Below are 15355 nucleotides of genomic sequence, written 5' to 3' on the forward strand. Positions count from 1 at the left end.
GGGCTGTGGTCAGTGCAACTCAAGGTGCATTCACTATGATCTGAACCCGCTGTAACACAAAGGATAAATCATTACACTAATCATTTATCTATGGCTCTGCTGCTGTCCTGATAAAAACAGACAGCTCTATGAAGTGATACAGGCTTGGTTTACATTAAAATGGGTGCAAACTATTTCATAACAGTAAGCAGAAATACCAGAGAAAAGGATAGTCTTCAGTTTTTCAAAAGTGCTCTCTGATCCACTTATACAACACAACACACACCAACACACTATTATTACGCCAGTGTCACTGCGGTGCTAAGAATGAGCCACCACCCTCACCCACACAATACCAGCTCTGTGTGGTTCTGATCGTTAAAAATGCAGGGTGAACAAAGTATACAGAGCTGTCTGTACATGAAGAAGTTTTCCTATATAGTCAGAGGAGCAGATACAAAGCACAACGAGTTTAGAAACAATGTCACTGTAACGTTATGGCTGAGCGGTGGTGGAGTTGTATTACAGTGTTACAGACTTTAGTTTTGACAGCAAAGGGTAAACGTGACGTCGTACTTCGGAATGCGGGCGCATGCGCATTGCCGGGGCGGTAAAAACGAACAGTGACGGTCTCGGATGAGAAGAAAAAGAAACAATCTGTAAGTGTTTTATAATGTTTAACTATACGTGTTATATAGTTTACATAAGAACTACACCATTTAACACATACACTGACCACTATTAAAGGTTTAAGCATACCGAAGTGTTGAATATTAGGGCGAAGTTCCTATTTTCCCTGTTGATTTTAGAGCAAAACAGCTCCGAATATCAACAGCTAACGTAGCTTTGCGAACTCAGTAATAATCTCTCTCTCTCTCTCTCTCTCTCTCTCTCTCTCTCTCTCTCTCATACAAAGAGGAATGAGCAGAAGCTTGAATGTTAAGATATTAAATTATATATATTTTTAGCAGCATTAACACATATCTTCCATTTGTGATCAGTCCTACTCTATTCTGTTCTGTGTGTTATCCAGCGCAGTTTTGTCAGTGCACGAGTATGACAAATGTCTTTGTATTTGCTGTGTTCAGCTTTGCAGGTTAAGATGTTACAGTGTCCAGACTCTGTGTGCAGCTCTGTGGGCAAAGGTGACAGCTTACATCACCAAGGTAGGTCTGCAGTAAAAGAATACACCTTTTTTATGTTGTGGTAGAGCCAGAAAAGACTAAAATGACTAAAATATTTGCTCAGACACAGACTACTCCCAGCATGCCATTTCCTCCTACAAGTGGATAACGGTAACATGTTTTTTTTTTGTTTTTGCATGTGTCTCATTGTTTTGTCTTTAGTTTTATCTGCGTTCCCGTTGTGCCCACTGACAGAGGAGGATCTGATCCAGAATCCTCTTTTTTGCAAGCTCCTGGCCACACTCTCACAGCATGTGGATCGTACTGGACTCACTTTTCAGTTAAGAAAAGAACTGGAGAAGGTAACACCAGCCTCTCCTTTTTCTACTGTTTTGAATCTAGTAGTCAGAATACTGCATAAAATACATTTTGCTACTCATAATCAAGATTTCTGATTTTACAAGTTAGTTGCGCAGTCAGGAGTTAAACCTAGTCCTATGCTGATTTCTTTTCACTTAGGACTTGGTTTAGTCTATGTACCGGTACACAGTCCTAAGTCTGATTGTGAAGTATTTCCCTCTAAGTGATGAGGCTATTTAAAGCTGATTTATCATTGCACACCGAGTAGATTTCATTGAAGTGTTCCTTGTACAGGCAGATAAAGAGCTTCGCTCACAGAAGCTTTGCTGGATGCATTTGGAGAGTCTGCACAGACTTTTGCAGGAAATGGTTCAGGAACATCGTTGCAGCCAGCAACACTCCACTGCCTCAGCAGCAGAGGACAAGGTATGATCAATGCAGTATGCGTTATTGCTCAGTATTGTTCAGTCCCTGAGTGGTTAGTGTTATATTCTGTCATGTTGTAGCTATTTTTAGAAAAGTGTAGTGCATTTTTGGGCCATAATAGGACTATTTCTCATATATAATTTCATAGTCTATCATTATTTTTGCAGTTCTATGGCACTCTGGAGCAGTGTTTGCTAGTGGCTCGCTGTGCCAGGCAGCTGGACCCCAGCAGCACACTCAGTCAAGATCAGTCACTCATTCTGGGGCTTTCTCCTGAGAAAGTGCTGAATCAGATGCCCCCAAAGCAGGTCAGTGTCCTCATCCCTCACTGACCTTTAACCAACACAATAAGGAGTAAGATGAACAGAGGTTGTGGAAAAACCTATCCTCACTTTTCCAAATATTCCTCTGCAGAAGAAGAGGTTAACTTGTAACATGAGAAAGTAAATCAAGTACATTTTATTTGGTCATTTTTGGAAATGTTCATACAATTTTAATAGCAACAGGAGTTTTTTTTAATTAAATGCATAAATAATAGTGATATACAAGCTTTTATTCCAGCTGTGACAGAATTGTCGCTAATTTAACGAATCCTTGTGTTTCGAAAGTGCTCAATCTTTATAAGAGAGAAAATTTTTTTTATTTACTGTCATTTAAGATAGTGTCACATGGAACAAGGTTTAAATTACATTTAATGCTCATCCATCCATTATCCACCGCTTATCCGGGTCCAGGTCGTGGGGGAAGCAGTCGGAGCAAAGAAACCCAGACCTCCCTCTCCCCAGCCACCACCTCCAACACCTCCGTGGGTATACCGAGGCGTTCCCAGGCCAGTCGAGACATGTAGTCTCTCCAGCGTGTTCTTGGTCTGCCCCGGGGCCTCCTCCCCGTTGGACATGCCCAGAACACCTTATCAGGAAGGCGTCCAGGAGGCATCTGAACCAGATGCCCGAACCACCTCAACTCGACCTGGAGGAGCAGCGGCTCCACTCCGAGTCTCTCCCAGATGTCCGAACTCCTAACCCTGCGGAGAAAACTCAGTTCAGCCGCTTGTACCCGCGATCTCGTTTAAGGTGATTCATGTTTTATTCTCTCTAAACAGGATGTGTGGAAAATGAAACAGAAGTTACCAACAGAGCTACAAAAGCACCTGAAGAAGAAGCTCTTCTATCTCCTCTCCTACTACCAGCCTGAGTGGGGTAAGCTGCTAATAGTTTCGCTTTAACTTAGCCATTTAACTCAGATGTGACCAATTCTTTTCAGCTTTCTTTTTATTCTGTTTCAGAGAATGAAAGTGAGGGGCTCAAATGTGTGAAGCTCTCCAAGCTGCCTGTTCTTATTGAGAGTGAACGCAATAGAGCAGAGAGTTTAACAGCGAAAAACAGAGAGAATGCCATTTTACTGCAGCGCCAAACACATTCCTACCTTTCTGTGAGTAAACACAAGTCAGCAGTGTGTGTAGATCTTTCTGCCGTAACCGTTATAACATGGGAATGATGTTAATCCTGTATAAATCTGCAGCTTGTGTAGCCTTTATATGTGACAGAGCTGTGTAGTGAATTTAATCCAATATCAATCTGCAGTGTTTGAGTCTGTAGCTAGTCTGAGAGTAATAATCATGGAGGGACTGGAATCCGGTATGAATCTGTAGTGGTAGTCCTATATTTGTCCGTCTCAAAAACCTCTGTGATTTGTGAAGTTACACTTTATTCTGTACCAGTCTGTATCAATTGTACATTACACCTCCTTCTATGGTAAAACTAATTCAGCTCTAATAGATTTTGACTCACAGAATTCATCTTTTATGGTTTTATAACAGGAACTACTCGAATGCACGCAGCTCCTGCAGACCCTTGTTCTGGATCTGCGGCTTAAAGTTCAGAAGGATCTCGACAGGAAGAAGATAGAGTACTTTGAGGACAAATGTGAAATTAGCATTCAGAAAATCAGGTATTTTGATATCTTTAAGGTATAATAGAAGCCTGTATGAGCTCAATGCTTTTGGCTACAACTCTGTGAGGGAATGATTCATATGAACATTATTTATACATTCAGTAGAAACTTTATAAACATCCTTGTTGTTATCGGTTTTAGAACTAAATTGATTATAACACCAGTTGTTTTGGTGTAAAGCTGACACGTATCCCTTCATCTCCACAGGGCCATAATGCTGGAGGTTCAGCTTGACACATACACAACAGACAAAATAGCAACCCATCGGAAAATAACGTGAGTGTGATCAGCAGTCAATCGATCTCTAAACCAGAATGAGAGAAGACTTTGCTTTGAACTTGCTTAAAGAAAATAATACAGTATTATATAATAATATATTCTAAAATTAGTACTTTTGATATTGTCCTCAATCTTTTGATGATTGCTGGTTGCAGAGACAAGCTCAACACCAAACTGAAGGCACTTCAGATGGAGAAACAGGCGCTGGAGTCCAAGCTTGCGTCCTTTGAAATCTACGGCAAGGAGTTTGAAATTCTTGCAGAAGAATACTCCAGATTACAACAGGAGATTGCCACCAAATCCTGGGCTCTGAAAGAATTTGCACCATAGACCAGCAGTGACTTACTACTTTTTTGCCTGATGATGTGCATTAGCCATTCAATGTACCACAGTCTAACATGTGAGGGAAATGTTTAGGAAACAAATCATTAAAGATGTTGGGTTGCTTTTTGTAGCTGTGAGCATAATGTTATTTTGTCATATCATCTCCAGTGCAAGGATATTTACATCATTATGATTAGGATCATGGCATGATAGATTATCGTTATATATTATGGCCTCTTTATTGGATTCTCTTTTTTCACCAATGAATTTCATTGTATTTTTCTTCCTCTTGAGTAAAGAAGGATAAAGACAGGAGAATACCAAGTATGTTTAGTTATGCCCTGTTTTAAAAAAAAAGTGCAGACATTCTCATTCATTGTAATATATGTTGTAACATTATAATAAACTGAACTCCATCAGCTGTTTTCTGTTTGTGGAAAATTAGGTGACGTAATAAAATAAAATTAATAATAAACCTTTTTTTAATTATTTATTTATTTATAAATATTGGTTGTGTCTGATCCACTTAGAAGAGCACAACACAAACCCAACCCACAGACCACGTCAGTGTCAGTGAAGCATGATCCACCACCGGCTGTGAGGGTCCTGACCACTGAAAGAGGGATAAAGAATACACAGCAACAAATTGACTTTAGATAGTAATTATGTCTACAATGTGTATCGGGTGTTTGACGCACTATTCCTCCCTGTCGATTGGTGGCGCACTGCTCCTGAACAGCGATTAACCTCAGAGAGCAGCGTCAGCTCTGGCTCCTGTTTAGTTTCCTGTTATGGAAGCTGCCGTATTCCTCTGTGTTTAAATTATATTTTTAATAAATAATGGAGCTTATTCTTTATGTCATAGCCGCAGCGATTTTAATCATTCTGATAGTGTTTGCTGTGAAGGTTCGTGGACGAGTAGAAGAAGGTGGGTGTGTTTTTAATCTTTGGAATAACTGAGGGAAATAATACCAAGTTCACATAAATCACGAAAATAAACATTCTCTTGTGCACACGGAGATTTTTTAAAAAGTCGAGCTGTAACTGTGAATATATTTTAGTTGCAGTAATTTGAACAACAATTTAATAAAATTAAACCGACAGTTTAAAAGCTCAGATGAGTTTCCCTTTAAAGACTGATAAATGATCAGCTGCATCACAACTTAGTTTTAAGCCTCTTATTGCATGAGTACTGCTAATAATGAAGTTCTGAAGTATAGCATGTGTGTGTGTTCTACTATTATCTTTATCTGCGATATGTGACGTTTGGGGACAGCTGCTCATCCACCATTTCTTCTGAAATGAAGATTATTCATTGGTAATTTATCCCCTCTGTGATGTAGTAACAGCCTCTCATCTTCAAGGATGGCTTTCTCAGACTTGATATTAAAGGAACAATAGGTAGTATTTTTACCTTGAAATTAATTCATGTAAAGGACTGGCGCCCACTTCAGGGTGCATTCTTGCCTTGCGCCCAATGATTCATTCATTCAATCATCCCTTCGTTGTCTGTAAGCGCTTGTCCAGTTCAGGGTTGTGGTGTGTGTGGAGCCTACCCAGAATCATTGGGCGCAAGGCAAGAATACACCCTGGAAGGTGCGCCAGTCCTTCAAAGGGTGACACACACTCACATTTACTCATACACTCACACCTATGGTGTCGCAAATCCACCTACCAGCACCTACCAGCTGGTGCCCCTGACTCAGCACTGTAGAAACTGCACTATATAAGTTTTGGAACAGTGCTCTTACACTTACTTTAATACTAATACTAATACTGCCTTCTGTTAGCCGACCATGAAGATCATCAGAATGTGGTGGCTCGAGCGGCAGCACCCCCTCGGGTGGCAGAGGAGCGAGGGGCTGGTATGCCTCGGCGCCGCAGAGGTCTGGACAGGATGATGGCTCAGAGACGAGCTCAACGGGACACGCCAGAGAATGGTAACCACACTGCACCGAATCAGCAACTTTTTTTTCTTTTTTTTTCTCTTTCTTTTCTTAGCCTAATTAACAAAAAAGAAAAGATTGTTAATAGTGATAATAACAATAAGTATGATTATTTTTTAAACAATTTGTATTTCACACCTTTCCTCAGAGGTCATTGCTGCACCGGCAGATGAAGAAGAGGAAGATGAGCAACCACAGGCTGAAGAGCGTTTTCAAGCTTCAGGGAAAGTGGGGGCCAAGAAACAAAGGAAACTGGAAGAGAAACAAGCCAGGAGAGCTCAAAGAGAGGTGAGAGATCGCACATATATCTCTGTTATTAAAACCAATGTTGATGGGTTTATACCCCTCTAACTGACACTTTGTGTCTAGTGTGGCATTGTGAATGGTAACCATAGGTTTTAGTGCAGCTGCTTCAGTGCATGTTATTTAATCTCTTGCTTTCCTTTCCTGAGATTATGAAAGTGAGCATCTGTCTTCACAGTGTGTACCTTTAATTAACAGAAACCTAAACAGTACCTAAATAGATTTGACCTAATTTTGGCTAATTTTTACATTTACTTTATAACATATGTGTCATAAACACTTTATAAGGTCTGGAAAGTTCCCTACACAGCTTTATCCTTCACCTTAAATTATGATGGCACTAAGTGACATTTGCTGAACATCCTGGATGTAGTCACGACAATTTGTGAATGCGTGACCTTATTTACTGTATGGCAGTGTTCTTCATGAGGACAAAGACATCATGGAAATGCTTCTTTTAGTAGATTTTGTTTCTAAAAGGTGTTCCAACCTTTTTAACAATTCAAATGCTTTATTCACCTATCCTCTCGGGATCCCATTTTCACGACACTCTCGGGTCCCATTTCAGGAACAAAATGTTGCAAAATGGTTGTCTTTATGATGAACTGAGCTCTTATGGGTTAATATTGTTCTACTGTTCTACATATGTGTATTTAAGTAATTCATTAAGCCTTTAGCTGTTGCCGCTTGTTGCTGTAATTTAACTTTGCTTCACATATTCAGCGTGTCCCTGTGTTGACTGTAACAGGCTGAACAGGAAGAGAGAGAGGAGAGGAAACGCGTGCAAGAGCTGAGAGAGCAAGAGAGGAGGAAGGAGGAGGAGAAGGAGAGACTGCTGGAACAGAAACAGGTCACTACACTTACACAAAAGAGAGCAAAACATATTTATACAAATTGTTTCATGGTGGAGGGGAGGGGGGGGGGGCAGGGATTAATTTATATGTACTTCTTAAAATGTTGACCTCTTTCAGGAGGAGGAACAGCAACGTGCTAAAGAGGAGCAGGAGAAAAAAGAGGAGGAAGAGTACCAGAGACTCAAAGAGTCATTTGTCATCGAGGAGCAGGGAGAGGCTGATGATCTCACCGAACAAGAGGTGCCTTTAATACCAGCATCTGTTTTAAAAAGATAGTTTAGTAATATTTGAGGGTAGATCATTGTTCTGAAGTCTGCACGACACTTATGTAAACCTCTCAGGACATCAGTATGAGTGTTCATGGTTGAAAGGTCTAAAGCAGGTTTTGTAAGGCAGTCTTTAGAAATGTTAATGCAAGTTTATGCCAGTTGCCCTAAAAAGCTTAGGCAGGGATTATGTAGTGTTATTAATAATGACCTGAATTAAAGATTACTGTAACATACAGTAACGATAGCTTACAAACGCCAAGCAGCACTTGTCTTTTGTCTTTATAGCTTCTCAAACACCTAATCTCTTCATTTTTACTGATTTCTCCTTGTGTCTTTTTTCAGTCTCAGAACTTGCTCCAGGAGTTCATCCAGTATATTAAGGTATGCAAATGTTTCCCATCTGTGTTTGATGTGTTATGTTCTGTCTCCTTATTGTTTAACTGGAAGTCCGCCATTTTTACAGGACACCAAGGTGGTTTTGTTGGAAGACTTGGCTTCACATTTTGGAATGCGCACACAGGTAAGAAATATTAGAAATAAATACAGTTTTATAAATAACACAACGAATGCAGGTTTTTGTAATACCTCTTCTGCTTCTTGAATCCGTGGTTAGGATGCCATTGCCAGACTGCAGGATTTGATAGCAGACGGTTCGCTCACCGGTGAGTGATTTTGACGAATACTTAAATATACAAACATTTGCTAACATTTCCACCAGGTGAAAAATGTTCTCCGGTCCTCCCTCTTTTTGATAGCACTGTACCAAACATTAGACCATGTTTAACCAATGGGAATTTAGCATTGTTATGATGAAATGCGACTTCTTTTGACATTTTTCTTATTCCCTCCCACTCTGCAGGAGTGATCGATGACAGAGGGAAGTTTATCTTCATCACTCCTGAGGAGATGAATGCAGTGGCTCAGTTTATCAAACAGAGAGGAAGGGTGTCCATTGCAGAGCTGGTCCAGGCCAGCAACACACTTATTAACCTAACGCCCGTGATTCAGAACACGTCCTGATTACTGAGGACCATTACCGATTCTAACCCATGCTCAGAGACTTCAACACAACATTCTGCTAGTATCAGATATAACTGTAACAGTATATGTCCAAATGTTTAATGCCAAGTGTCAGTTGCAGGGGCGTAAGCCCTCTCAGCATTGGACTGTACAACTGTGACGCTGTGTTCTCTGGCATGATGAAGCTCCATTCAACAAATCTGGGATGATTTGGAGTAGGTCCACCACTAAGAGCTTCGTAGCAGAATGATATCAAGTCCTCACAGACGTGTTCCAACATTCAGTGTAAAACCTTCCCAGAAGAAATGAACCTGCCATTTCAGCAAGCAAACCCCTATGGATTCCCTTCATCTGAATAGGAATCCTGCATGAGCAGATGCCCACAAACTTTTGGCCATAGAGTGTAACATGACATTTTTCTGAGTGTGTATAATAAAGATACACTGATGTATGTTTGTGTTCTTTAATCAAAGATATAATGCCATCCACTTTTGCCTAGAATTCCATGCCATTCCATGCAACACTAGTGAGAAGCAGCAGCCAATAGCGCACAGCTTACTCTCAACCAGGAACGACCGTCCACCTGGAGGACTGCACTGGGTGCTAGGGGTTCACCCAGGAGCGCCAATCCATACCTGGGCACACACACATTCACTCGCACACATATAGACATTCATTCACATACACACCAGGACAGTTATTGGAGAAGCCAGTTGACCTAACTGAACTTCGGGAGGAAACCAGAGACCCCAGAGGGAACCCATGCAGACACAGGAAGAACATGGAAACTCCACCCAGATTGGACTTGAACCCATTATCCCAGCACTGGGAGGGGAACGGGTTAACAACCAAGCCATCGTGCTGCCTGAATTGAGTGTAGGATCTGATTTAAGCTTCGTTTTACCAGATCATTCTAATTTTACTGGAGATCTTTTTCTGTTTTTTTTTTCTTTCTGAATCTTGAAGCACATTCATGTCCTGTGATAATGATATGACAAGCCAAAATGGTTTTTAAAAACTGCCAAACTGTGGTAAAAGACACTTTATACAATAGTGCAAAGTGTAAAACCTCAATTGTCATCTTTGGAAGACATTATTTATGATTATTCTTCCAAAAAAACTTTTCTATTTACTCTGCATCAACATTATTTTACTATATAAGCTGTTACACATGTGAACCTACACGTTTTGAGTTTCTATCATGAAACCTTTCAGACATTAGGAACAAATCCATAGCCCTTTGTTGTGGTAGAAACAGCTGTTGAAGAAATTAAAGTCTTCAGACGTCTGGTTCCATTCACTACCACTGTGAGCCATTTTTACATGTTACATTTCGTAAAAAATACATTGTGTACGCGTTAATAACCGAATTATACCGAGATTATAGAGAGAATGAGTGAAATCCCCTTTAAGAGGGAGTATCAGGGGCCAGTCATAGGGCGGCGCTGTGTTTCTGATCAGTCTCAACGTTAGCTTTACGAAATGAAACATTACTGAGGGCTGTGGGCTTCTACTTTAGTGTTGTTCAGGAGTCAAACCATGGTTTAAGTTCCTTTTTTACGCCAGCGGTTATTATTTTTCCTCGACGGTTTTCCTGTTGATATGAAGCCGAGAGAAGTCAATAAGAGCTGTGTTCTTATGGCGGAGTAACGTCAGTCAGCTGACCGTTTACACACTGAATGGAAACGATGATTTTTATTGATTTCTAAGACATTCAGAGCATTTTCATTTTGGTGGTTTTTATGAGGATGTTAGAGGAAATAAACTCGTTTTACCAGGTGAGAGACGGCTTTACTCAAAACTGAAATAATGCTGTTTTTGTGTGTGTATGTGTTGTAGTGGCCATGTTATTTCATTACTGTGTTTTATTCTGTCATAATAATATACTTTTACACGGTTGGAAACATTTCAATGTCTTGAAGCTCTCAGCTAATTTGTATTATATTTCACATTAATAAAACAGCAAAGACTATTATCTGCCTGTTTCCTACAGAGTATATAGCTATTATGTCACATAGAGAACACACACTCTCCACAAAAAAAATAAAAATAAAAATAAATAAATAAATAAATATAATTCATTAAAATATAATGAATGGTCTATTACTCTCTTCAGCAGACAGGTGCTGAAATTAATAAATCAAAAATCATTGGAAATTGAGCAGAAAAGTACTTTAAAACTTATGGTAACTTTACAGAATATTCTGGACACACATGCCCTGTTTTTATAGTCATTGTTCTGTTTCTCCACAGTCCGGGCTGTGTGTCTGACCGAGTCATGACCCTGAGTTTATCCCCCGCTGCTGTGTGTCAGTGCTTCACTCTGGTGGCCCTCTGCACCTCCATTGCTGACCCCAACTGGATCCGCGTTTATAATGCCACTGACCCCAGCGACAAACAGCTGATTTACGGAGTGGCCTTCACTCTGCACCCGGCACAGAACCTCACAGACACTGGTGGGTGCACAAGTTACTTTCTTTCGTAAAATTAAGGACAGCTTATGGAAACCCATGTGATATCATCAAAATATATATCAGCATGAAATGATATCCAGAGCACATCATGATTTGATTTTATATTTTGTATTAAGACTATAGTGCCTGACCCTAGGTGATTTGGACAAATACAGGGGTTGGATAATGAAACTGAAACACCTGGTTTTAGACCACAGTAGTTTATTAGTATGGTGTAGGGCCTCCTTTTGCGGCCAATACAGCTTCAATTCGTCTTGGGAATGACATACACAAGTCCTGCACAGTGGTCAGAGGGATTTTAAGCCATTCTTCTTGCAGGATAGTGGCCAGGTCACTACGTGATGCTGGTGGAGGAAAACGTTTCCTGACTCTCTCCTCCAAAACACCCCAAAGTGACTCAATAATATTTAGATCTGGTGACTGTGCAGGCCATGGGAGATGTTCAGCTTCACTTTCATGTTCATCAAACCAATCTTTCACCAGTCTTGCTGTGTGTATTGGTGCATTGTCGTCCTGATACACAATGGATACAATGTTTGAACCATTGGATACACATGGTCTTACTGGTATTTACTCAACCTACTGTGCAGTTAATGAAGATTAACTCCAATTTAGCCATGAAACCTCCCACACTAAAATGACAGGTGTTTCAGTTTCATTGTCTAACCCCTGTATGTGTGCTTTAATTTGGAAACAATTTAGAAGCCTTACAACATTCTTTTTCTTGTTGTCATAGGTCCTCTGGGTGGAGTCAACGGATGGGGCATGTGGTTGCTCTACACCCTCGCTGCTGTGTGTTATAGCGCTGTGCTCACCTCCAGCTCCTCTTTCCTCACCGACTTCCTGGGTGTTAGATTCACTCACTCCAGACTGGTGGCATCTCTTTATATCTCCACAAGTGAACACCTTTTCTGTAAAACTCTTATTAATAAGAAAGTTTGGTTTGCAAAGTTTGCAAATGTATAGGTAAATAGTTGATTATGTAGTTAGTTACATTGTCAATTACAATTGCCTTTAGTTTACAGTCTGCACTTTGCATATTTGAATATTTCAGTTGTTCAGAATAATTTGGAAAATACCAGCTATTCTTTTAGCAACATAGCACTATGCCAAGATTGTGTAAGCAAGCCATGCAAGTGCAAGTGAGTTTACACGAGTTTTAGTAAGTGTGAGCAATACGAAAGTAGAATGGTTTGTTCATATAATATCAACCCTGGTATTCTTACATTATTAATGTAATTGCCTTTCTGTTCATCCCTTGCTTTCTCCTCAGCACTGCTGTGTCTGGTGGTCCTTGGTGTTTGTGGCGTGTGTTTCAATGTGATCCAGCAGAACATCCAGAAAGGACGACTAGGAGCCCATGGACTCAGTGTTTTATTTGGAGAGAGCTTTTACATCGAGATGCTGGGTTTTGTCTTCTCCTTTATGGCCTCTATCGTCATCATCAGGTGTCCACCAGAGCCCAATGCTTCTACCCAGGATCTTTCTGAGGAGCCTGAGGATAGAGAGAGGGAGCCTCTAATTAGAGAAACAGGACCAGACCCAGAGGACTGAAGCGAAGGATAGGTGTCTTATACTAAATCATGCACATATCCAAGTCATTTTTAAATATGTGGAGTAAACGGAGTAAGAACCAACCAAAACAGTAGCAGTTACCAGAGAAGGAAAAAACACAGACCTAGTCTTTTAATTTAACCAAGTGAGTTTCTATTGTTTTATTCATTATATGACGGCTTGCACTTTAATGGTGTTAACAGCCTTAGTATTCTCCTAAGAACACTGTGAAACACTACTGGACAAATCCAGCGGTTACTATTTTACCTGAGTCATTATTCTTGCTTATGTTTTTAAAGGGTATTGAAACAGTTTCTACACTCTTACAAATAGAGTACCCTGAATGGTTCTTGGCTAGACTGTATGGTTCCAAGTAAGTCCTTCAGTACCCATTATGCTTTTAAAGGTTCTTCACATTTGCATGTTATAAAATCTTTGCAGATTTTTAAGGAAACATCTTTTGAAATGTCTTTAGGCATCTCCTAATTGCATCACCACAGCCGATGTTCCACCCTTATTTCTAAGACTGTACCTTTTAATCGATTTTGAAATTAGACACAGGACCAAGCAAGCACACCAAAAGAAATGACCAAAAATTGCAACACCCCTGATCTCTTATGTGGTAAATTCTCAGGAATATGCTTTAATAATCAGCTGGTACTGTGTGTGTGTGTGGGTATATATATATATATATATATGTGTGTGTGTGTGTGTGTCTTGCAAAGGGAATTAGAAGGTCAAGGAACCTTACAGGTACCAAACAGCAGAATGCTCATGAATAACACCTGTATGAATGCGACGGGCAGCTTTTTGTGCCTTAAAATCTGTAGCATACAATTGTTTATAAATATAACCTTTTATTTATCTTTTTCTGAAGAATATTTTAATGTTTTGGAATTCATTAAACATAACGCCACAGTACATGACTATGGTAATGAGACCCTTTTTATTTTCTCACAACAAAATCTTTGATCTCACACCAATCAGTTAAAGCATGTTACGAGTTTAAATTTAAAAATTTAACCAAATCAGTGGGGTTTTCTTCTCATTTGGCAAATCCACATATAGGGAAACCACTATGAAGGATTTATACATAAAACCTTTATAGGTGCTTGTGTCATATCACGAGTGTTTATAATTTTTGGAGGTATGGTGGTGTTGCTTCCACACAGTTCTGGCAACATGAGTTTAGGCCTCACCCTAGGTGTTCACCCTGTGTTTAATGCGTTCACCCTGTGACCACGTGGGTTTTCTTGAGTCCCCCAGGCTGTGCGATATTGTCTGTGCGTGTCTGCGTACGAAGTTACCCAAGATGAAAGAATGAGTGTTCATTTTAACTGAAGGAAATACAAGCAGCAAACATAATATTTTAATTAGAAAACCTTAAAATATTAAGGTTAAGTCTACATTACTGGTGGATGTTACAAGTGGAAAGGAAAGTTCATGCTGGTATTGATCTTGGAAACAGGTATTTTATGGCAATGAACAGCATTAAGAATGTGATTTGTAAGAATGTTTATAATAGTGCTACCACGTTACAGTGGGGCAGCATTCACAAGGCTACATAACATCTATGTAATCCTACATCAACAATTATAGCAGCTTATTTTAATAAGTGTCGGTTTTGTTCTTTTTCATATTTCACCTCCAAGTGTTGATACAACTGATGCTTGCTGGAAGAAGTTGTTATGGATGTTTGGAAAGGTTTGTCAATGTTTATTAAGGGGTCTTGTAGCTGTTGTGTTACCGTCTGAATACTGGTCTCCATTAAAGTGTTACCAGTTATATTTACTACTCCTGTAAATGTACATGCACAATAACCTCGTAAACACACCACTGTCACTATGTATGTGAAACATTACATTGCTCGTATTTGTATCGCATGTTATTGCTGCTGTGTTACTGAATTTTAATCCATTGCAATTACTCAACTAAATACTAAATACTAAATCAGTAAATGTTAATTTAACTCCTGCAGAGGTCATCTGAGCTCAAGCCTTTTTTGTCATTGTCTCTTTTTCATTAAATCTGAAATATAATAAGGTGAACAATACATATATGTACACATTTGTGGGGCGTGTGCCTTTTCAGACTGGAGTGCTGTAGACAAATTTAACCCTTTGAAGTCAGAGAACAATTCCTATTATAGATAGATAGATAGATAACCTGGTAGCAGCAGGTAGTGTCGCAGTCACACAGCTCCAGGGGCCTGGAGGTTGTGGGTTCGATTCTGGCTCCGGGTGACTGTCTGTGAGGAGTGTGTTGTGTTCTCCCCGTGTCCGCGTGGGTTTCCTCTGGGTGACTGTGAGGAATGTGGTCTGTTCTCCCTTTGTCTGTGTGGGTTTCCTCCGGGTGACTGTGAGGAGTGTGGTGTGTTCTCCCTGTGTTTGCGTTGGTTTCCTCCGGGTGACTGTCTGTGAGGTGTGTGGTGTGTTCTCCCTGTGTTGGCGTGGGTTTCCTCCGGGTGACTGTCTGTGAGGAGTGTGGTGT

At 40.1% G+C, this 15355-nt stretch overlaps 3 protein-coding genes across 4 annotated transcripts; all 3 read left to right on the top strand.

Moving 5' to 3' along the window:
• The first annotated feature begins 500 nt into the window (after positions 1-500).
• On the top strand, positions 501-4863 carry haus4 (HAUS augmin-like complex, subunit 4). The gene is made up of 10 exons (XM_066661823.1): positions 501-638; positions 1068-1145; positions 1326-1465; positions 1758-1889; positions 2057-2197; positions 2992-3088; positions 3175-3320; positions 3709-3839; positions 4050-4118; positions 4277-4863. Exons 2-10 carry the CDS (start codon positions 1082-1084, stop codon positions 4449-4451), a joined length of 1095 nt encoding a protein of 364 aa, XP_066517920.1. The 5' UTR covers positions 501-638; positions 1068-1081; the 3' UTR covers positions 4452-4863.
• A 351-nt stretch (positions 4864-5214) lies between these two features.
• Positions 5215-9259, top strand: ddrgk1 (DDRGK domain containing 1). The gene is made up of 9 exons (XM_066661119.1): positions 5215-5373; positions 6236-6385; positions 6540-6679; positions 7443-7544; positions 7666-7788; positions 8160-8198; positions 8281-8337; positions 8431-8479; positions 8677-9259. Exons 1-9 carry the CDS (start codon positions 5286-5288, stop codon positions 8835-8837), a joined length of 909 nt encoding a protein of 302 aa, XP_066517216.1. The 5' UTR covers positions 5215-5285; the 3' UTR covers positions 8838-9259.
• A 961-nt stretch (positions 9260-10220) lies between these two features.
• Positions 10221-14901, top strand: LOC136686926 (transmembrane protein 127). 2 transcript variants are annotated; one of them, XM_066661020.1, is made up of 4 exons: positions 10221-10615; positions 11091-11293; positions 12048-12224; positions 12585-14901. In XM_066661020.1, exons 2-4 carry the CDS (start codon positions 11116-11118, stop codon positions 12863-12865), a joined length of 636 nt encoding a protein of 211 aa, XP_066517117.1. In that variant the 5' UTR covers positions 10221-10615; positions 11091-11115; the 3' UTR covers positions 12866-14901. The 2 variants fall into 2 exon arrangements, with proteins under 2 accessions (XP_066517117.1, XP_066517118.1); XM_066661021.1 differs by having other exon boundaries at positions 10300-10615; positions 12048-12209; positions 12585-14898.
• Positions 14902-15355: the final 454 nt, after the last annotated feature.

The sequence above is a fragment of the Hoplias malabaricus genome, chromosome 2 (genome assembly GCF_029633855.1).
Source record: "Hoplias malabaricus isolate fHopMal1 chromosome 2, fHopMal1.hap1, whole genome shotgun sequence".
Classification (NCBI taxonomy): Eukaryota; Metazoa; Chordata; class Actinopteri; order Characiformes; family Erythrinidae; genus Hoplias; species Hoplias malabaricus.